At 35.2% G+C, this 24,066-nt stretch overlaps 1 protein-coding gene across 1 annotated transcript in view; it reads left to right on the top strand.

Annotated features, from left to right (window-relative positions):
- MTMR2 (myotubularin related protein 2) overlaps positions 1-24,066 on the top strand; it is a 95,899-nt gene that overhangs the window by 54,723 nt on the left and 17,110 nt on the right. The window contains exons 3-10 of the mRNA XM_044666237.1: positions 7,639-7,714; positions 9,947-10,041; positions 10,163-10,273; positions 13,091-13,192; positions 15,777-15,860; positions 18,482-18,631; positions 19,452-19,640; positions 23,267-23,452. Of these exons, the coding sequence (XP_044522172.1) occupies positions 7,639-7,714; positions 9,947-10,041; positions 10,163-10,273; positions 13,091-13,192; positions 15,777-15,860; positions 18,482-18,631; positions 19,452-19,640; positions 23,267-23,452 (993 nt within the window). The remainder of the gene's footprint in view (positions 1-7,638; positions 7,715-9,946; positions 10,042-10,162; positions 10,274-13,090; positions 13,193-15,776; positions 15,861-18,481; positions 18,632-19,451; positions 19,641-23,266; positions 23,453-24,066) is intronic.

Genomic DNA, 24,066 nt, shown 5'->3' with positions numbered 1-24,066 from the left:
CTTTCTTTCTTTCTTTCTTTCTTTCTTTCTTTCTTTCTTTCTTTCTTTCTTTCTTTCTTTCTTTCAAACCCTTACCTTCTGGCAGAAGAGTGGCAAGGGCTAGGCAATGGGGGTTAAGTGACTTGCCCACAGTCACACAACTGGGAAGTGTCTGAGGCCAGATTTGAACCTTCATAGACCACTCTTGTCCGTGGACTTTCTCAACCATGCCACAGAAGTCTCTTTAACTTGGAAGTTCACTGCAACCCTGGACTGCCTCTGTGGACCCCTCTTCTGATTGATTGGTCTTAGAACTTTATTTTAAGGAAAATATACAGACCAACTGTGTTTTTATTTCTTTCTAGGTTTTATTCCTGATTCACCAGGCTTTCTCTACCATATTTCTGCGAGGGAGTATTTTTTATTCTCATTCCACTTTCAGCTTTCCTTTTATGTATTATTTCCTGCCATCAAAATGCAAACTCCTCTAGGGTAATAACTTTCTGCTTGTATTTGAGTGCTTGGCAAATAGTAAGTGCTTAATATGTTGCTGATTTGGCTTAACTTGACTCTGGTTTTTCATTTAGTTTTTCTCTTTTGGTTCTTTTACTGATATGATCTTTCCTTTTCTGGATCTTTATTCTTGTCACCCACTAACCATGGGTACCCCTCCCCACCCAAGACTGTTCTGAGTCCTCTTTTTTTTTTTTTTCTATACTTTATCCGTTTTTATATTCTACTTCCCTTTTTGGCTTTGTCCCTGACTTCTTAATATTCAAGATCCTATCTCTACAACTCTCATCCTAGATTTTCCCTCAGCTTTTGATGTCTCCTCCTCCTGGAACATCCTGCCATCCCTGCTCATCCAGGAATATTTATTTATAACAACTGCCCCCTCCCTACCCCTTCTCCCATTGGTGAGTTCCTTTTGGAATTCCCATTTTATGAAGGGACCCTAGGTGAACATTTCTACATTGGTTCACCTAGCTCTGTTCCTGACTTTCTGGACTCTTAAAATTATGTCAATCTACCTCCCACTTTTCATCTCCATTTTGTGAAGAATGTAAGTTCCTTGAGGGCAAGGACTGTCTTTTTCCTTGTATTTGTATCCAGACAGCTTAGCACAATGTGTGGCATATAGTAAATACTCAATAAATGCTTCTTTTTTTCATTCCTTCCTGTGGTGTATTGTGTATTAGGCTGAATGGGTTTAGTTATTATTTCTAAACAGATGATTCCCTGATAGATATATCTAGGTCTCATTAATTATCAACTATCTTTCGGATATCTTAAATTGACTGTCCTGTCGACATTTAAATTCATTATGTTAGTCAATAGTAGTCAGTCGACAGTGTTAAGTAAGAAAGGTAAAAAAAGAGTTCCAAACCACAGAGTTCGCATTCTAATGCAGTGATTGCCAAAGCGGACGCTACCGTCCCTTGGTGGGTGCTGCAGTGATCCAGGGGAGCAGTGATGGCCACAGGTGCATTTATCTTTCCTATTAATTGCTATTAAAATTTAAAAAAATTATTTCCAGGGGGCTAAGTAGTATTTTTTCTGGAAAGGGGGCAATAGGCCAAAAAAGTTTGGGAACCACTCTTCTAATGTGTCCATCAAAGAACTCTCCTCTAGCCCTTCCTTCTTCCCAACCTGCGTAGTATAGTGGAAGGTACTACCATCCTCCTGGTCTAAATTAGATCCTTCACTCTCATTCATCCCACATATCTAATTTGTTGTCAAAAGTTGTCAATTCTGCCTTATTAATATCTCCCTTTAGTTCCCTTTATTACTTCAGGGCTAGATTATTGCAGTAGAATTTTTTTTTTAATGAAGGCTTTATCAAGAGTATGCAGTAGATTTCTAATTGGTTCCCTGCCTCAAATTTCTTCCCAATCCATCATTCGTTCAGCTGCCAAAGTGATTTTCCTCAAGTGCAGGTCTGATTATGTCAACATTCCTCCTTCTCTCCTGCCCCTAGTCTGTTGGGCTCAGGATCCTGGGCTGTTTCTATCAGGGAATGAGGGGAAATGGTGGAGTTTTGACTCATGACTCCTTGTTACCCCAGAATCAAGTTCAAAATGCTTTGTTTTGCTTTTAAAGCAATTCACAACCTAGATCAGGGTACTCGTTCTTTGTTATACAACACTCTATCCTTTCTATAGCTTTTCACTGACTATTTCCCCTTTCCTGGAATGTTTTTCCCACATCTCTCAACTTCCCTAGTTTGCTTCAAGATTCATCTCAGATCCCACCTTCAGTAGGAGGTCTTTCAGGTCCCTCCTACTGATTGTGCCTTCTCTTAGGGATTACTTCTATCTATACTCTCTCAATCTTGTACAAAGGTAATTATTTACATATTATCTCTCCTATTAGAATTTGGGCTCCTTGTAGGCAGAAACCATGATTTTGACCTTATTTGTATCTTTAGTTCTTAGGATAGTGCCTGGAAAATAATAAATACTTAGTATATGTTCGTTTACTGACTAAAACATTTACTATTTGAAAGATACTATGACTCTTCCAGGTGTTAAGGATACAAAGATAAAAATTACACACTCTTCTTTTAAGGATTTAAGTTCTATTTGTGTTTTGGGGTGGGAAAGGGGTAATGATGCCATGTACAAAGCTTGGCACATTATAGAATGAGGGTGCAAAGGAGAAATCCAGAATTGGAATATTTAATGAGGGAAAGAATAATTGCACCTGAGGGGAACAGAGAATCAATCAGTGAATGAAGAAACATTTATTAAATGCCTTTTTTGTGCCAGTAGAGAGGTACCTTTAGGTTCGTTATAAGGAAAGTTTCCTATTAGTAATGCAAAAACAAAAATGAGTTATACCCTTCTCCTTTCCAATTCCCAACCACATAGAGATGTCTCCTTACTCTCAAGTAAAATCTGCTTGACCATTTATTAGGGATGTTGTTGAAAGATTCTGGGTTAGGTTCTGGTTGGATTATATAACCTCCGAATCTCTTTTTCATTTTGTGCCTATGTGGTCCTGTGTTCATTCCACTTATGGGGTGAACAGGGCTGGGGAGGGGAGTTCAGGGAAGTGGTGGTGATGGTAGAGGGTTGGGTGAGAGAGATCCATGTGAATCCCCAGATGCAGGACATAGCATGTCATGCCAGGAACAGCAAGTAGTTGAGTTTAGCTTGAACATAGAGTGGTAAAGGGGTGGGGGGATCATATAAAGTAACACTAGAAAGGTAGGTTGAATTCAGATTGTGGATGGCTTTAAGTTTCAGGTTGGGAATTTGTGTTTTATCTTAGAGACATTAGAGGGGCATTGAAGATTTTTGAGCAAATGAATGACATGGCCAGACCTCTCTAGTTCAAGATTATTTTGCCAGTTCTGTAGGGGATGTATTATAGAAGAAAGCACCTGGAGATAGGCAGACTTTTTAAATAATCTAGTGTAATGGTAGATGTAGAGAGGGAAGAGGGGACAGAAACAAGAGATGTGAAGATTGAATCACCGGTGACACCTGACAACTGTTTGGATATATAGTTATAACATTCTCCTACTAGTCTTTATTAGAAGACCTTTAGTGAGGAGGAATCTAGTATTTTATGAGGCTACCCATCTACTCTGAGGGGACTCTTATTGTTAACAAATGTTTCCTAACATTGAATGGATCACTGCCTCTCTAGTTTTTCCCATTATTTATAATTTTGTCCACTGAGGCCAAGTAGAACAAGTTTAGTCCTTCTTCTATAATCACTCTTATCATGTCCTTCCCAGTCTTCTTCAGCTTAAACACCTTCAACTAGTACTCCTACTGTTTTGAAAATATTCACCATTTTGGTTGCCCTGTTTTAAATTCTCTTTAGTTTGTAAATATCCTTCCTAAAATATGATAGTCTGAATTGATCACAAGTTCCAGTTGTGCCACTATCAGGACGTATCACAATAAGACTATCACTTCATTCTGGACTGGGTTCATCATAAAAGAACTTACTAGTTAGATTCAGCTTTTTTTCATTCCAGAATCATATTGACTCAGTTGAAGTCTATTAAACTTTCAGATCTTTTTTTACACAAACTGTAATCTGGCTATATTTTGCCTATCCTGAACTAGTCCAGTTAATTTTTTTGAATCCAAATGTAGGACTTCACATAAAGCCTTTCAGTGGACTGTATTGATCTCTTTGCTCAAATGTGTAGAGATATTTTTGGGTCCTGACTTTATTATCTATCTGTTCCATGTCACTAGCCCCATAGCTTAATAGAATCATAGAATTTTTAGGCTAGAAGGGACCTGAAATATTTATTCCAATCCTTTCGTTTTACGACAAAAGAAAAATGAGGTCAGAAGAAGTCAAGTGACTTGCCTAAAGTGACATGGAACTGGAACTAGAATTCAGATCTCTTATGAATACATATTAAGGCCACAAGAGTTCAGTACTATTTCTGTTACTTCACACACCCTTAAGAGGAAAACCATTAACACAAATGATTAGCACAGTGAAAATGAGTAGACATTTCTTCTGAAATGAATGCTGCATATTGAGTTGGTTAGGTAGAGTGGGGCAAAATTTTGGAAGACATTGAAAGGTATTAGAACTTGATTTGTTAGGCAATATGGACTCATGATCAAGGCTTCAAAGAAGATATCATCTATTCCAGTGTTTTCATTTTTGCAGAGGAAACTCAGATCTATAAAGGTTAAGTGACTTAACCTAAAGTCAACAAGATGAAAATAGAGTTCTCATTTTCATTTAAAACCCATCATAATATGGTTCCAGGCTGTCTTTCTAAGCTGGTTACTTATAGTCTCACTCAGGTCCAGCTGAACTCTCCTTTTTTTCTAATTGTTCCTCAAGTTCCTCTTTATATAATGTTACATTTCCTGTTTCCATAACTTTGTAAAGTCTTTCTTACATACCTGGAATGCTTTTTCTTCTCTCTTTTCTCTGCTTTGCCTTTTGGGTCCTCCAGATCCTTTCAGGGCTCAACCGAAGAGCCATCTCTTTCAAAAATTTTTTCTTGATTCCTCTCTATCCTCCTTGTTTTTCTCCTCCTTTTTCTAATTTTTATAAGAAACAAAAATTACAAGTTTATTACTAAATGAAACAGAAAAAGTCATTGGCAAAATACTCACAATTATTTGCTTTTTTAAAAAATACATGATAATGATATTTTGCAAAAGGCCTTTTCTGTTTCTTTCATTAATAGATCATATTTCAGAACGGTTCTTCTGTGCCCATGGTTTTTAGTATTTAAAAACAGACAAATGATTATAGTAATTTAAAAAAAAATTAATTATATTTATAAAAACAATCCTATTTTTTCCAAATGTTGAGCAATCCTTCCATCCCTGATGTGAATTGGATTTGGTCTCTATAATGCTTCAATGGATGTAGTTGCTATGGTTTTTCAGTATTCCAAGCAAGAGTTATAATGAAAGGAACATTTTCTATGTTCTTTCTGCCTCAATAGACTTTTACATTCCTTGCTGTGTCTTTCACAGATAAAACTTTAAACTTTTATGCTGAAACATTCCAGCACTTCTGACTCCAAAATATAGATGTTATTCATTTCAAGCTATATTTATATTAAAATGAGCAATGTTGAAGTTCTTTTGCTATTTTTTCAATAGCTACTGCTGGAAAAAAGATTATTCATGAATTTCTGAACTTTACTCATAAAGCCCTCCTAGGAATATTTGTAAGAGTTATAAAAATAACCTTTTTATAGGTAAGTGCCATAGTATGGATGATTGTTGCTATACTGGGCTAGTTCACATGGAAATGTGTCTCTTTGTTATGAGCAAAAGAAGATGTGTAAAAGGAGATTTGGTATAAATGCTTTCTTTTTTCCCCCTCTAATAAACAAAACAAAACACCCTTACCTTCTTTCTTAGAATTGAGACTAAGTATTGGTTCCAAGGCAGAAGAGTGGTAATGTCTACATTGTTGGAGTTAAGTGACTTGCCCAGGGTCACACAGCTAGGAAATGTCTTGAAGCCACATTTGAATATAAGACCTTCCATCTCCAGGCAGGGTGCTCTATCTTCTATGCTACTATCTGCCCCTTAAATGATTTCTTAAAAGGCATTTATAAGAGTAAGCTATGCATCAGAGTTCCTATTAATAGACCTAATTTAGAGTTTAGCATATAGTTTAGCATCTTGGAAGCATAGTATCGTAGAATTCAGTTTAACAGTCAAATACTCTTGAATATTCTTTTATAGCAAAAATTAAAGCTAAATTATGTAAACAATAAGAATTTGACTAATATCATAATTATTAATGTACTATTTTTATTCTTCCTCTCATCTCCTTCTCCTGAATTTGCTTCCTGCCAAAGAAATAATTTTCTTTGTCGTGCAAGAATTATGTCTCTGATTCTTCTCTTTTCTGCCTTTTCATATCTTTTTTTAGAAATAATAATAGTTAATTAAATTTATATAGCACTTTAAGACTTGCAGAGCACTTCATAGATTATCTTGTCTCACAATACCATCTGAGATAGATAATATAGGTATATTAAAAATTTAATATAGATATTAATATCACCATTTAATAATGAGAAAACTGAGAATCACAGAATCTGTGACTTCCCATCCCTGGGTCATGTCACTTATAAATGCCAAGCACTATTCAAATTCAGTTCTTACTGATTTCAATTCTAGCCCTTTATCCATTACATAATACGACTCTTATTATCTAATTGGAGTCAAGTTTTGCTATTTCTTACCTGATAATTGTGCTTATATCTTTCTTTTTGTCCTAAAGGCAGAGCTCATATAACAAACCTATTTTTAAATACTTTTTATACTTGCAAATTTTTTTAGACTTTTTTATACTTGCAAATATACATGAAAAAATAGAAAATGATTAATTAATTGAATATACATTTTTAAAAATTGGAAATCTAACAAATCAAAAACCTAAAATAATCAGAAAAAGAAATACTAAAAATCAGAGGAGAAATATATAAGCTAGAAAAAACTATGGAAATAATAAAGTTAAAAGCTAACTTCTTTTTAAAAGAGATAAATTGATATGCTTTTAGATAATCCAATTAAAAAGAAGAGTAGAAAATCAAATTAACAAAATATCAGATGAACAAGGTGAAATAACAATAAAACCAAAAGAAATTAAAATAATTATGAAGACCAATATATGTTATAGAGAGTTATATGTTAACAAAACTGAGAGTACAAAAGGAAAAGTGGAATGTCTTCAAAAATTAAAATACCCAAACTAGTAGAAGACCAAATAAAAATTTTAAATAATCCTGTCTTAGAGTGTGGAATAGAACCAGTTATAAAGGAACTTCCCAAAGATAGCAGGGAATAAACAAAGAAAAACTTTTAGTCCTTATGGATTCACAGGAAAATTCTATCAAACTTTTAAATATTCTGGGGACAACTAGGTGGTTCAGTGGATTGAGAGCCAGGCCTAGAGATGGGAGGTCCTAGGTTCAAATCTGGTCTCACATACTTCCTACCTGGGCAAATCATTTACTCCTGTTACCTAGTCCTTCTCTTCTGCCTTTAGAACCAATAGACAGTATTGATTCTAAGATGGAAGGTAAGGGTTTAAAAAAATGAATAACAAAAAACCTTAACAACTTTTAAATATTCTGAGCATATACATTTCTTGTCCCAATCTCCCATCCCCTCCTCCCCCCCCTTTTTTTTTGTCTAGGTCCTGAGGGAGACTAACAAATTAGCAGAAATGGAAGAACCACCTTTGCTTCCAGGAGAAAATATTAAAGATATGGGTATGTGAAGATGGCTTCTATATAACTTTATTTTTTCTTTTTGGTTGACTAAATATATAGTGCTTTATGTTTTGCAAAGAACTTTATAAAAATATTATCTCATTTAAAACCACAACACAGAGAATGACTCCATTATCACAAAAATACCTCTCGCCTGTCTATTGAACTAGCCATGTGCAAACTTTACTGTTTATTAATATGTCCTATGAGCTCATATTTAGGCCTATCTATATTTTTCATATTAAAACTATTAGAAAATGCATAAACTAGGTTATGCTCCTTTCCGCCCTCTGGTTTGCTTTGCTTTCTTTGAAGGTAGCCAGAATTTCTGACATGATTGAGATCTGAAGGGCCATTGCTGAAATCCTGACCAAAATGATGGGTTCTATATTTGAACTAAGGTACTGAATGTTGGGGTTACTTAGATACTATAAAAGCACTGGATTGCCACTATCTATTAATATTTTTCTTTATATTCTTCCTTTGTTTTTTTTTTCCTCAGAAAATGGCATTAGTTTATTTAGAAGAAAACATTCTCTCCATTTTTAAGCTGGTAGCTTTAATCCAGTGTTTTCCTTCTATACTTAAAAAGCATTCAGTTTATATCTCAGAATGGCAAGTGAAGTTTAAAACTCTTTTACCCTGATACTTTTACTTTATTTATTCTATTCTGGGTAATTCTGTGAAATAGCTTTGGTTAAATATCTATATTAGAGAAAAAACAAATTTTTCTTAGCCTTCAGCTGAAGCAAAAGCACATGTGATGATCCTTTAAAAAATTTTATTAAGTGCCTAATTCTGTTTGGATCTGAGAAGAAAAATTGATGAATATACATGTAATATTGGGAAGAAAAGAAGATAGAAAAGACAGAATGGTAGGAAGTATGGATTTCTTTAAAAGAGACTAGTAACTGCTGTGTATATCAGATTTGCAGATGACAACCGAGATATAAAAGATGTCAAAAAGCTGAAATTATAGGCTAAACTAAAAGGATCAAATCTATAAGCAATAAATTAAATCACATACTTGTTTTCAATAGCAATTAATATAAAAGAGACTGGATTTTTTTTGCTTCTTTTCTTCATCTTTCCTGTATCCACAGTTCCTTTAAAATTACCAGTACTTTAAGAATCATGCCGTGAATTATTTCATTCCATTAAGGTATAGGCTAAGTAACTTGAGCACCAGGAGGCTAGTTAAGTACTCATTTTCTTACTTGTTTGCAGTCTGCCTTCCCTGGTACCCATTTTTGTTCTGTCCTTCCCAGTTTAATGTCATTCTGCTTTTTGGAAAAAATTGGAGTAAAATAGTGAATTGTAAATTCATCATATGTCAATAGTGTGAGATAGTAACCAGAATAACAAATGGGATTCTGATAATTTGAAAGCTATGATTCCTTTCCACTGTCACTAATTGGTACCTTTTAAAACTTACCATGATTACCATTTATTATATGGTCAACCCTTCTGGTGAAAAGCCTCTTGATATTTAGTCAGGGTTGCCTTTGATGATGTAGGCACAGATAGTTGTCAGATATTACTGCATTGGTAGGAACTTGATATGAACTTTTGGATCTTGGTTTCCCATAAGCTATACTAAGAACATAAGCCTCCACACCAAGATTAGGCATTGGAGTATTTATTGTCACTTTTAAAAAATAAAACTAACTTCCATACAATTTCAGAGAAATTTCATAGACCTGTCTCAATTGATACTTAAAAGTCTGGGAACCTTTTTTATTTTACAAAAGAGGAAATAGGAACTCAGAGGAGTTTGTGACTTGATTAGGGTTTTATATCAAATAAATAGCAAAGTTAAGGCCAGAAGACTAGGAGGAGACATAATAGTTCTCTTCAGATATTTGAAGCATGTGAGAAAGGTGAGACTTTAGTTTAACAACTTGTTTAATAACTAGGCTCAATAAATAGAAGTAAGATTTTAGTTCATTATAAAAATTTTACTCTAATAGAGCTGCTCAACAAATGAATGACTTTCCTTCTTAACAGAGATGTAGTTTGTTAGAGGTGTTGTGGAAGAGATTATGTGAATGGATTGCTAGATAGTATGGATTCCTAAGACCCCTTGACTGCTAAGAAAGATTCTGAGTGAAAGGCCTTTGAGCTTTTAGAACCACAAACACATTCCCTTTAAGTTATATCTATGTTAACAACTGAGAATGAATTTCTTAAAATGCTATGTAATTATAACTTGTGAATTCTTTTCCTTTTCAGCCAAAGATGTTACTTATATATGCCCATTCACTGGGGCTGTACGAGGAACTTTGACTGTTACAAATTATCGGTTGTATTTCAAAAGCATGGAAAGGGTAAGGTATAATAGAATCCTTATGCTCCTAATGTTTCTAATCAAGATTATTTTGATATGCAGTGAATATAATTTTTTTCTCAGTTTTAGTGAATAACAATTTTTCTCCCTCTAATTCTCAGGATCCTCCATTTGTTTTAGATGCTTCACTTGGTGTGATCAGTAGAGTAGAAAAAATTGGTGGTGCTTCTAGTCGAGGTGAAAACTCTTATGGATTAGAAACTGTGTGCAAGGCAAGTTTACTTACCTTTGTGAATGAATTCATTTTGACTTAAAATTTTTTTTCTTAAAAAAAATTTCCCCAGAAAATAATAAAGTATATCTTATACTTTAACATTAATTAACTTAATGAGTAGTGTATGTAAAATTTGATAAGTAGTAGATAAGAGCTTGCATGCATGTAAACTTAGCTAATTTGATATTTATTGAGTATCTATAATGTGCATAATAATATTTGAGGAACTGTGTCTATAACCATGATTTGGTAAACAACAAAGCATACCCCCAAAAAATCAGAAAAGGGAAGAGTATTCATTTTGATATTTTTATTTCAATTATTCATATTTTTTTGTATTAAAAATTTTTTTATCATTTTTTTCTGCTTAAATTTAGAAGTTTTAAAATAATTATGTTGACAAAAATGAAAAAGTTCTCATTCTTTATAGTTTCTATCTCATAAATAGTGGTTGAAAAATAGGATGTAATTTTTTAATTGAGTTGTTGCTATGCCAATAGCCAATGGCACTTATAAAATAAGCTAAAATTTAGATTCATTTGTCATATTTGAACCATTTACCTTCATATAGTCTGTGTTTTTGCCCTTCATTATTCCATTCATTTGAAGTTGTTTGACTCCTGTCCCTCCAGTCTCACCACTTCTGTATATTTATTTGGAGGGATGCCCTGCCATTATATAGAAGAGTGGCTTTAAATGGTTAGTATTCTTTCTGATGCCTACCTTAGTAATTTTTTTTAAAACCCTTATCTTCCATCTTAGAATCAATACCGTGTATTGGTTCCAAGGTAGAAGAGCTTTAAGGACTAGGTAATGGGGATTAAGTGACTTGCCCAGGGTCACACAGCTGAGAAGTGTCTGAGGCCAGGTTTGAACCAAGGATCTCCTACTCTAGATCTGGCTCTCAAACCATTGAGCCCCCCAGCCCCCTACCCCCACTTAGTAATTCTTTTGAGAAATGTTTTGAAGTTCCCATAAAAAAAAAAAAAGACTCCTGAGAGTCTGATCATTTTTTATAGGTTTCCAGTGAAGTAGTCTTTTATTTTGTTATATGTCAAGTAGAACTTTTTGGCTCCTTAGTAGTCTTTATTTGGTCTAAAATGAGCCATATTTTGAATAATGTAAAGAAGTTTGAAAGAGTAAAGTGGACAAATACTGCCTCATTCCTTATTTTTCAAAATGCTTTTCACTATCGTCTCAACAACTGTCATCACTTGTTTGTTAAGGAAATAATTCTAGATTTCTTTGTTTATTTTAAATACCTTTATTTTAAAAAACAACTATAAAAAAGAGATAATAACTACCTTCCAGAATTGTTCTGATGATCAAATAAGATAATATTTGTAAACTGCTTAGCACAGTATCTGGTATATAATAGGCACATAATAAAATGCTTGCCTCTTTCCTCACTCTCTAATAGAGCCACAAAAAAAAAAGGACAAGAATTCTGGGAAGCCACATTGGGGGTGGCCAGGGCAGGTGGGAGAGAGCAATAAGAAAGAGCTGGAATCTTGAAGAACTGAAGTCAGAATCTAGCTGGAACACTTAGCAGACTGGGGCCTGGCCTAGTCATTTAACTTTTTTCAGATGGTTTGTACTTATTTGTAAAATAAGGATAACACCTACCTTATAGAGTTGTTCTGAAGAGTAAATGAATTGATATATATGTGTATATATATATATATATAAATACAAATATATATAATATATGTATATATAAAGAATTATATGAATGTTAGCTGTTATTTTTCTGAATTACAGAGTTGGTGTCAATCTATTCATGGAGGAGGTTCCTCACTGAGAACTCCTATAGTGATGACATCATAGGTCTAGTTCTCCTTAAATCTCCCAAACCCTGTATACTTGTATAAAGTGAGGCAATTTTGGACACTCTGATGCTAATTAGGTGGAAGCATATTGAAGACTTGACCATAAATTAAGGCTTTGACTTGAGCCAAAAAAACGCCAGCTTTTTTGAGGACAGTAGTTTGAGTTCATTTGGAATCTTTGGGCCCAGCCTGACTTTATCCTTGATCTCACCTTTGTTCTGCAATTAACATTGCCACCTGCAATTGAAAAACTTAAAACTATTTTTAACACTAGATGATTATAGAATAGAGCTGTAAGAATTAAAATTATGAGAATGGCATTAAATTAATAGTTTATTAGAATCACTTGGGTAGGTAAATAGTAAAATAGTCTAATCTAACTACCATGTGGGTGATCTCAGCCTGACTTCCAACAGTAGCTTTCTTGGCCCATCACCCAAGATAGAGTGCGAACATTTCCTTGTTCATCTGTTTTATCCTCATTCTCACTTCTGGGTCAAATTCAGTCATGTCCGGATCAAGTTCATAGGCCACACTCCTGTGACTTATGCTAGATGACGTGTAGGTAACCCCAAATCACTCAGACCTATGTAGACTCAGGTGACCCAATTTACCCATGATTTCTCTCACACAGTCCTCCTTTTGGGGTCAAATGGTTGACAGGAGATGAAGTCAAGTGTGTGACCCCAGAAAAATAAATTTCGTTCACACAGAGCAAAGTTATGCATGGAATTGATGAAATAGAGACCAGTGAACAACAGCAATTTCCCCTGGCCCATTAGGAAAATGCTAGTGAAAAGAAGATACAGTGAAAATGTGTGTCAGAGAGGAGTTAATAGACAAGAGAAGTTAAAAGAATTAATGGTAGAAGAGAATCATAGAGAAGCTATTCCTTGGAGGTATAATGAAAAAAAATACACATGATTTTGATACATTTAGGATACTAGAAGCTTTGGTTGACTGATTTAATTCCTAATCTTTTCTAGGATATTCGGAATCTACGGTTTGCTCATAAACCAGAGGGGCGAACAAGAAGATCCATATTTGAGAATCTAATGAAATATGCATTTCCTGTGTCCAATAACTTGGTAAGATGTTTCTTCTGTGACAGACATTGATATAATAATTACTTTAAAGATTTGTGACTTCTTGGGTTTTACTAGCACCAATCACAAATAGCTTCGTAAAAAGACTTATCACTCAGCTACAGCTTTTTTCAAAGTTACTAACAATCTCTTGATTGCTAACTCTGATGGAATTTTCTCAGATTTCATCCTTCTCGACCTCTATAGAATTTGATATTATTGATCCTTCTCTCTTCCTGAGACCTTTCTCTCCTGGGTTGTTTCCTCTTCTGGTTCTCTTACTACTTTTATGACTGTTCTGCCTGAGATGCATTTTCATTATCAATACCCCTTCCTTCTAACCTTGGGCAACCACCAAAGTTCTCTTCTGGGTCCTCTTCTCTTTTTGTATCCTCTTTCAGAGATCCTATCACTTACCATGGGCTCATCACTATACAGATGATTCCCCAAAGCTATATATCCAGCCCTGAATTCTTTTCTAAGTTTTAGCCACACATCAAATGCCATTTGATATCTTCAACTCTGCCCTGTAGGCATCTTAGAATTTTAGAAACAGCATGGACTTGAAGCTTTTCTAGCTGGTTAGGGCTTTTCTAGCCTTGTGTTTGATAGGCAGATCATTCCAGTATCCAGTGTCCTCTTTGGTAAATGATGTGATATCAGGGTGGAACTCAAGTGGAAATTTTCTCTTCTGAGGAAAAAAAAATAGAAAAACCTTTCTCTTCAGACTGTTTTTGAGATGAAAAGTAATGTGTATCTTACATAAAGTTTTAAGGTAGAACTTATTCCATTAAAATGTTTGGTTGGAACATAAAACTTTGGTTTGTTTGTATGCTGTTAAAATGAGAAACTAATATGTACTCAAATACTTTCTGGTATAATGTTTATATCAAATGTATAATCTACCCAAACAAATTTATGATATTTCTGATATGTAGTAATCAAATTTGAAGAAATGCCTTTTAACATTTTATTTCTTAAAAGAACAAAGACAAAACAAAACCTTTCACAAACCATTTTTCTCTGTAGGTCAGCAAGAGGTTACTGAAATAAGACATATGCCTACTGTAAGAGGGAACTTTAGGTATTATATAGATATGTATTTAAAGTGTGGCTGCCAGGAATCAACAATTCAGGTTGATTCCGTAATTAAATCAGACCCAAGTCAGCATCGGGTTAAGGCACTTTATTTACAATTAGGAAGGCAAAAGTATGGGAATAAAGAGAAAGGGAGAGGCTAGTCCAGGTCTGCAGAGGCCTGGACGAGAGAGAAGGTTAAAAGGCTAAATAAATTAGGCTGCAAACCTCAAGGCCTAGCAACCAGATAGGCTAGTGCCTGCTTAAGGCAGAGTTTGGAAGCGGCCCAGCTAGGCCAAGGAAGTCAGCCTAACTTACCCACGTGATAATACAGAGTGTAAGCGTTCTGTGGTCTCAGGAGCTCCTTCAGCACCAAGTTCAAGGCGGGAACTGCCTCCACAGGAAGTAACCAACATACTTAAAGAGAAAGTGTCTTTCGTCACTTCCCGTGGGTCCACCTCCAATTCAAGCGGACAAATGGCCGTCTCTACATTGATTTGGACTGCCCAAAGGGCAGCCCCTTGTTTTTGATTTGTTACTTATTGTCACATGTGGGTAACTCGTCCTCCCTCCCCACTAAGAAAGGTGAGGATTACATCATTTCTATGCAAGTAAGAGTTTAACTATGAATGGGCTATAGCTAATTCTATTTACACAATCCCCCCTGATGATCATTTTGGGTACCTAGTCACCCCAAGTGATCATTTTACACAAACATCTTATACCTACAAAGGTCTTTTAACTACAATAGTTAGAGATAAGAGGGAAATGGAAAAGAGAGAAAGCAAAACCAATGTTTTGCTAAGCGCATTGACAAGAAACCAATTGGGGGCAGTCCCCTATTGGTATAACATGTACAATTAAAGTAGCTGTTCAAAACCCATCAGTCCATTCATTTGTGCCCAAAAGTTCATTCTGGATCGCTCGATGCAACAAACCCCATCAGTTCAATCAATTGCAACCCAAAGTTCATTCTGGATCTCTTGATTAAATGTAGGTTCTTCAGGCATCTCTCTGCAAACAGTTCATTCTCTGGATTAAGGAATCAGCAAGTTTCTTTCCCTGAGAATTTTTCTCAAACAAAATAAAAAATTAAATCTTGGATATAATAAAAATACAATTAAATCTTGGATTTTTATAAAAATACAATCCCCCCTGACGTGGGTATTTAGAAAGAAATACCCAGATCAGCTCAATATATACAGTTGAGTCATGGGGTTGTATGAGTAAATTCAAAAGAAAAAAAGAAAGAAAAAAATATAAAAATCAAATAGAAGAAAATTGAAGCTTTTGAAAAGGAAAGGCATTAAAATCAAAATCAAAATATCAAAAGCTATGTATATAAAGTTTTTGACTACATTATTTTGGATATGTTCATGTATTTCTGATTATTGTATGTATTAGAGAGTCATGATAAAATGGAACAATAGTTTGTCATATGTACAGTTAAGTTGTAATAGGATAAATGGTAAATTTTTATAAGCAATTTTGTGTAATTATTCTTTCATAGCCTCTCTTTGCATTTGAATACAAAGAGGTATTTTCAGAAAATGGATGGAAGCTCTATGACCCTCTTTTGGAATACCGAAGGCAGGTAAGCTCTTTTCTCCTTTGAATTTGATTAGTAGAGTAAAACCTCTTCATTCGTTAACTAATAAGTAATAATCTTGGACCATTATTTCAGCCTATCAAGAGATTTTTACTTGCTTTTCCAGATTGCATTAAAAATCTTCTGTGAATTTTGTTTACCTAAGCAGAGTTTTAAAACAAATCTAGTTTTTTCATGAATATTGAACAGTTTTTAGGTTAAAAAAGTGAAGTTAACCTTGATATTTGGTATTGCTTGCAGATTATTTTGATTCTGTGATTTAAATTCTGAAAAATAGTTTAAAAGCTTTAGATCTACATAAAGTTTAGGGGAAATGATACGTAAAATTCAGAGTAGTATTGTGGTGATGGTGTGAAGGTTATTGATTGATTTGCCTGAGTTAATCACTCATAATAGGCTTCCCTTTTCTTGGCACCAGTTCTCTAGAGTCATAAGTTCAAGTCATAACTGAAAGGGAACTCAGAGGTCATCTACTCCAACTCTTTACAATATTCCCTAAAAGTAGTTATCCAGTTAAGAGGAAGACCTGCCTTGCTGGAGGACTTCACTACCTACTAGTATAATAACTATTTTATTGCAAGAGTGATGTAGTGGATAAAGGCTTAGTCTTGGAGTCAGGAAGACCTGAGTATATAAATTGTTCCCCTCGTTTAACTTTCCTGAGCCTCAGATGACCAGGTTTCATTCACCAGACTTTGCCACACGGTTTAACCCCCGTCTCCTTCCTCTCTCTTGCCCCTCTTTTCCCATTGGTGAGTTCTTCCTGGAATTTCCATTTTGAAGAAGGATCCAGACTAGCCATTCCTCATTCTCAGAATTTTGACATGTCCCCTCACAGATACTTCCCTCCTTTACTTCCTTTTAGCTTTCAGACTGGACTTTTTCTTTCAGCATTTCCTTCCTGGCCAGGTTGAATCCCCTAAACTTGCTACTGTGTCCTGTAAAGGCTTCGGGGATAATCCTGAGGTGTTAAGGGTTGGGGGTGGTGGTAGGGGAAATGTCTTTTCAATTGAAATACTTTAATGATCTTCCACCAGTCTTCCTTTCATGATTATTGGTTTTTATCAATTAGTTTAGCAAATTGAATTTATTTTTAGAAAGAAGTATTTTAATAAGATGGTTTACTAAGACAAGTTGTCACAAAAACATCCTCTCTTAAGCCTTTGACACATTTTTCCACTAGTTCATACAGAATCAAGGGGAATGTGGCCTCAGGCTTAGAGAGCATGTGACTGAAAAAAGGGGTGGTAGTGTAACTTACAGTCCTTGTTTCTGGAAGTCCTCCACCCTCTAGGGAGGTGCTCCTGAAGTTCCCCTTAGGTGTGGTACAGTTTTTTGCTAGGTCCTTTATAGAATTCTGAAGCAACCTTTTACTTAGTATATAGAGCAATGATGGCAAACTTTTTAGAGACAGAGGACCTAAACTACAACCCTCACGCCGCACGCCACATGTGAACCCCCTGCTTTAACCCAGCCAGGGAAGGGAGGAAGAGCTCCCACTGGGCTGCTGGGCAGAGGGAGTGGGTAATGGGAGAAATGTCCTCAGGTGTGCATGGAGAGGGGGAGGGAGCTGTTCCCTCCTGCACACGTGTCATAGGTTCATCAGTACAGGTATAGAGGATTCTGGTGCAAAGTGCTGATAGCTGCTGCTTTTCTGTTCAGGAGATGTTTCTAGCATGCTGAGGACAGTTTCAGTTCTTCAGTTGTTTAAAGTTAAAAGGCCCTGGGCTTTTCCTCTCCCCAAAGTGATTCATTTTCAGAGTTGGTTAGATTGGTTCTCTTTTCTCCGTTACCAGACCTTTGAATAGCAGGTTCTAAATAGGTTGCCAGTTTTATACCATTCTCACAGGACACAAACTAGTCTCTTCAACCAATGCCAATGAATTTCTTTTCCCTAGTTGAAATGCTTTTGATTCAGTCAATAGAATTGTTCTTACTTGCTAAGGATATCAGGGTTAAGTGGAGTGGGGTTATTAATCAATTCATCCTACCCTCATCCTTATTCCTGAATGCTCTCTCAGAACTCCTGATAAGCCTCTTGAGAAGTACTAGTTTACTCCTACCATAGGTTCACCAACACAGTCCTAAATTCTGTGAGTAAAAAAATAACCAAAAATAAAACTATTAAATACAATCTTTACACTAAAGGAATGAGGACATAGTCTTTCATCTAGCTTCTTTGGGAAAATAAGAACTATATATAATAAATAAGATTTTATAGGCAATTAATAAGTCAGAACAGTATGTTAATTTGTTAGCTCCTTAAAGATGGAATGGACATTATTCATTTTTTTATTCCCCAGGAGCACCTAGCACATAGTATACGCTGAGTAGATATTGCTTAGTTTGTTGAATGAATGGTTGTATAATTCATTACCAGATCAATGAAAAGATGTAGATTCTTAAATTAGGCTAAAACCTAAAGACCAAATTGGAATAGGCATGCTATTATCTCAATAGCTGAGAAACTATGCCATGAAGATAAGAAGGGCTGCCTTGAATATAAATAGTAACTGGTTCAGGATTGGTCTTCATGCTTCCCTTTTGTTTCCTTTGGAACCTTCGGTTAGGAAGTAACTTAACCAGGTATTTTATTTAAAATGTAGGGGATTCCCAATGAAAGTTGGAGAATTACAAAGATTAATGAACGTTATGAACTGTGTGATACATATCCGTCTCTTCTGGTGGTGCCAGCAAATATTCCAGATGAGGAACTGAAGAGAGTGGCATCTTTCAGATCAAGGGGCCGGATCCCAGTAAGTTTGAAGCTTTGATGTGGTTTTGCAAATGCCTTTGTGCTATACATAATGACAAGATTAGAGAATGTGAGAATTTGAGATTTCACACAAAAAAACAGAGGCACAGATGGGAGACAAAAGTATCAGTATCAGTAGGACTTTTACTGGGCATATTAAAGAACAGGTTATTTAGGAAAACTAAAACCAGAGAAAAGATTTAAATTAAAGAAACAGTCTGAGAGGATAGTTTAGTTGTAGCTAAATCCTACACAGGATTGCTAGTATTTTCCCTCAAATACTAGTCCAGTGAGTGATTCACCATTTCTTTATTTTAAATTTTCTTTAGTCTCTCTCATTCAGCCCTAGATTTATTGATGAAAACTTATAAATGGCTGTACAAATTTGTATTGAATGATTCGGTAATGAAATGTCACTTCCTAGAAAAATCAGTTGGAGTAATTTTTTTAAAAAATTGAGTACAATATTCACAGGGTCTGAAGCTTTACAGAACCTTCACAGGCATTTAGAAAAAGGAAGTCTAAGAGGAGGGCTGCCTCATTTATATTTTGTATTGTATTTTATTTTTTCAAGTGGTAGTACTTTCTTTCTACACTGCAGTACAGGTATGAGTCTCATAATTTAGTACTGTTTTAACTTGTTTTCTTCATGTCAGATTTTGCCTAGGAAAAGATGTGTGGAACATCTGTACTCATGTTTCCACAGCTAGAGTTTGGCTTTGGGTAGAAAGTTGAGACTTAGAGTACGGTATTTTATAGGAAAATGGGAAATAGAGTTATATGTAAAGAATTTGTTCCTCATTTTTTTATACTAATTAAAGGTTTTATCATGGATTCATCCTGAAAGCCAAGCAACAATCACACGATGTAGTCAGCCCATGGTTGGCGTGAGTGGAAAGAGAAGCAAAGAAGATGAAAAATATCTTCAAGCTATCATGGATTCTAATGCTCAGTCCCATAAAATCTTCATTTTTGATGCACGACCAAGTGTTAATGCTGTTGCTAATAAGGTGAGATTATCTTTTTTTCTTTGTCAGTAGTTAAACTATAATAGCTATTTAATGAATTAACAGTGGTTCAAACATGTAATTTTAAAAGATTTAAGAAGAGGCATTACAGAGTAAGAGGTGTTCCATGCTGTGTAGTCTTTCTTTTTTTGACTAAATTTGAAATTCAGGTTGAATTCTCATTCATATTTGAAGAAAGATAAACTGTCAGAACAGCTTGGAAAACTATAAGTTTGACTAACTAGAACAAACTTAAAAGTAATGATAAAAAATATCTTTTAAACAATTTAATGCTTTAAATGAAAATTGGGGGTTCTAGAGGACTAATGGGGAACCATGCTATTACTTATCTCCTGGTAAAGAAGTGAAGGATTTAGAATGCAGAATGAGATTAAACATATTTTTAATATGGCCAATATGGAAATTTGTTTTGTTTGAGTATACATATTTGTTGTGGATTTTTCTTGTGTTCTCGATTGGGGGAGGTAGGATGGGGAGGGAAGTGTTAGAAGATGATCTTGGTCGATTAAAACAAATAAAAATAATTTAAAAAATTAAAAAAAGAAGACAAAAAACTGGGGGAGGAGAGAAAACCCAAGAGAAAGGGTGATCAGCATTGCAGAGGGTTCAAGAAGGAAAAAAGACTGAAGAAAATCCTATAGTATTTCAATGAAGAGATCGATAACCTCAGCAACTACAATTTCAGTTGAGTGATGAGTTTTGAAACCAGATTACAAGGGATTAGAGAGAGTGAGTGAAGTAAAAGGAAGAAGAGGAGACAATGAAGGAAGGAAGGAAAGGAGAGAGGAAAAGGAAAAGGAAGGAGAGGGTTGGGGTTACTATATGTCAGGAACTATTCTTAGTTGCTTAGAGATTTTACCTCATTTAATCCTTACAACCATCCTGGGAGGTAGGTACTATTATTGTCACTGTTTTATAGGAAACTAAAGTAGACAGAGTAAACTGACTCAAGGACATTCAGTAAATTTTTGAAGTTGGATTTCAACTCATCTTTTACTGATTCCAGTCCCAGCCCTCTTATCTACTGGGTCACCTAATTGGAGAAGAGATTTGCCAGAAAATGGTTTTAGAAGATAAAGAGTCTAGTGAAGTTTTTGTTGTTGTTTTTTAAAAGATGGAAATCAATAAGTTTGAGAGGGAGGGAGGAAGCGGGGGGAAGAGAGAGAGAGAGAGAGAGAGAGAGAGAGAGAGAGAGAAAATGAGTGAGAGAGAGAGAGTGTGTGTGTGTTTGCTAGTTTGTGTTTGTGTTTTGTGTTCAGACAGGTAGAAAAACAGGCAGACGGCAGGCAAAGGGCAAACTCCCAGGAGTGAAAGAGGCAATGGAACCAAAACAGAAGTTAAAGGGCCATCCTTGGCAGGAAGAACCTCACTTCTTATTCAGAGGCTGTACCAGAGAAGGAGCAGATGGGGAATGATGTAGATTGGTTTTGAGATGTGTAGTAGGGAAGGAGAGAAAGTAGAATGGAAGGCTTCTTTCTATTAAAGTAGAAATTGGTCTTTTTTATGTGTATGTAGACATGATTGAATGTTTAAGATAGAGCTTATTAATTATTATATTAAGATGGAGGAAATGGCATATTTGAATGCCCATACATAATCAGGTAAGTATTATGCAGATGTCGGCAGATATATTCGTGTGTATGTGTTTGAACTGGGGAGTAATGAAGAATAAGGGTTGTCAAGAGGATTGGGCAATTTAAGGAAATCAAAACCAGATCTTTGAAAGATAGGTTAGCTATTCAAATTACTTAAGTGTATGAAAGATGGACCAGGAATGGAGGAATTAATTTTCTTCTGGGAGAGACAAATCAAAATGTAATGGGATAAACTAAGAAAAAAAGAATTGGGCATAATATTACCAAAGAAATTGATGTTTTCTAGCTACAGAATAGGTTTCCAAAGGGCAGTGGATTTATCATCTCTGCACCCTGAATCACTCTCAACTAGATGAGGCAAAGCATGAAAGAGGGTATGTAATTACATATGGTCTAGCACTTCTTGAACAGTGATGCCTTATGAATTGGCCATTTTTATATCTCAGTTGGTTTTGTAGGATTTTTTGCACAATTATAAATTATGGTAAGGTATAGCTGTTTGGAACTAGATCATTTCTCTTTGGTTGATAAACAGATATTCATAATCATGGCTGCTTTGTCTTAAAAGAAACTGAGCACAAAACATATCCCAATCTATTGATTTTAGTAGGGAGCTCTCAATTAACTTTTCTCTATGCATGAAAAAGTTGAATGTAAATCATTTGGTCCCTTAGTTTAATAAGAATGTAGTAGTCTCTTATAATATTTTTTTCTGATAAGATTCTGATAGTGACTTAAGGGACATTGTTTCATAGCTGTTATTTCTGTTCAAGCAATTTAAATTTAAAGCATTATATTGTTTAAAAATATTTTGTATTATTACTTTTAAGTTTGTTCTAGTTAGTCAAACTTATAGTTTTCCAAGCTGTTCTGGCACTTTATCTTTTTTTTTCTTGGTCTTTCTCTCAATTTGTAAAGAACTTTTAAAAATTAAAATTAGAGGAAGCACTAATAAGCATAAAACTTTTTGTAACATTAAAATGAGGTAAAAGAGATTTCAGAAAGCTGCTTTGTCCTATCATTTTTCTACTCTCTTGTTTTCCTCCTCTCCTTTCTCTGGCTAGTGAACATACCAGTTAGGCTTGAATGGAAGGTCCATGTAGTAGAATAGTTGTAGTATAGAAAGGTAGGTGGAGGCCAGATCATGAAAGGTTTTGAATTTGAATTCTAGGCTAAAGAATCTGACTTTATGCAAGTAATGGGGAGGCTGCTGAAGGTTTTTGCATAGGAGAATGATGTAAAGTAGTGCTTTAGGAAGATTAATTCTGGGGTAATGGATAAGATAGATTGAAAAAAGTTACAAGGCTGTTGTATTAGGCCAGATGTAAGGTAATAAGGGCATGAACTAGAGCTGTAGCAGTGGGTATGGAAAGGAAGAATTGATAATACATGGCAACTGTTCATTGAGAGTAAGGGAGATGAAGAAATAAATGATAACATCAAGATTTGGAACCTGGAAGAATTAGTGGTACTGTTAACAGAAATTTAGAAGTCTGGGGGAAAAAATGGCAGGTTTGTACTATGATGAGTTTGACTGCCAGTATGATGTCTGGGTGGAAATGTCCATCAGGGAACTAGAAATGTAGGTCTAAAGATTGAGAAATAGGCCAAGGTTGGAGACATAAATTTGAAAATCATCTGCATAGATGGAATAATTGAAGCCAATAGGAATGAATAAAATCTAAGGAAAAGTGTAGAGGGAAGAGTAATAAAGCTAGAACTTGAAGAATCACCAAATTTAGGAGTTGGAAAAAGGAAGAGGAGCCATTGAAGAAGACGAAGAAGAGGTCAGAGAGATAGGAGGAGAACTAGAATAGCGCAGAAGTCAAGGAAGGGGAGTTTCAACAGGTTAAACATTTCTGAAACCTTTCAGAGGAGGAAGAGTACTGAACTTTTCTTACCTGGTCATCTTGGTGATGAACAACCTTGTCCTTCCTACTAATTGCTATTCACAGTGTTATTTATCAGTGGCTATGTTCACTCATGATTTCCTGTGATGTCTTTTCTTTCCAGGCTAAGGGTGGTGGTTATGAAAGTGAAGATGCATATCAGAATGCAGAACTAGTTTTTCTGGATATCCACAACATTCATGTCATGAGAGAATCATTGAGAAAACTGAAAGAGATTGTATACCCAAACATTGAGGAAACTCACTGGTTATCTAACTTGGAATCTACTCATTGGCTAGAACACATCAAGGTAGGTCTATGTTTTTATGCCTCTGGGCTAGTACTTTTATCAAAAGAAAACTTTAGCAGTTATATTTATCTTGTTCTTATGCAATTGGTCTCAGATTTATTGTGATTCTTAAATAAGCAGTTAGGGAGTACAGTAGATAGAGCACTGGACTTGGTTCAGGAAGACCCAAGTTGGAATCATACCTCAGATTTCACTGGCCGTGTTACCTTTGGCCAGTCACTTAACCTTTCCCAGCCTCAGTTTCCTCATCTGTATAATGGATATAACAACATCTCTCAGAATTGTTGTGAGGATCAAACGATCAAATGTAATACGCTTTGCAAACATTAACTGTTAAGTAAATGCTCTTATTGTTGTTATTATTTTTATACTAAAGGTCCAAGAGAATTTGGCCTTGAAAGACTTAATTTGAGTTTCCAGTGTTTAGGTGAAGTAGATCTATTTTTTATACTTATTCTTGTTGCTCCCTCTTTGAATACCCTTTCTTTACTCCTCTGCCTATCCACATCATACTCTTTTTTTTTTTTTTTCCAAAATCTTGCTTAAGTGCCTACATCATAGTACTGTCCCCTATTTTCCCAGTTCATATTGATCATCCTTTCCTTAAATCTGAA

The sequence above is a fragment of the Gracilinanus agilis genome, chromosome 3, assembly GCF_016433145.1.
Source record: "Gracilinanus agilis isolate LMUSP501 chromosome 3, AgileGrace, whole genome shotgun sequence".
Classification (NCBI taxonomy): domain Eukaryota; kingdom Metazoa; phylum Chordata; class Mammalia; order Didelphimorphia; family Didelphidae; genus Gracilinanus; species Gracilinanus agilis.
This window is presented reverse-complemented; position numbering and strand designations above follow the sequence as displayed.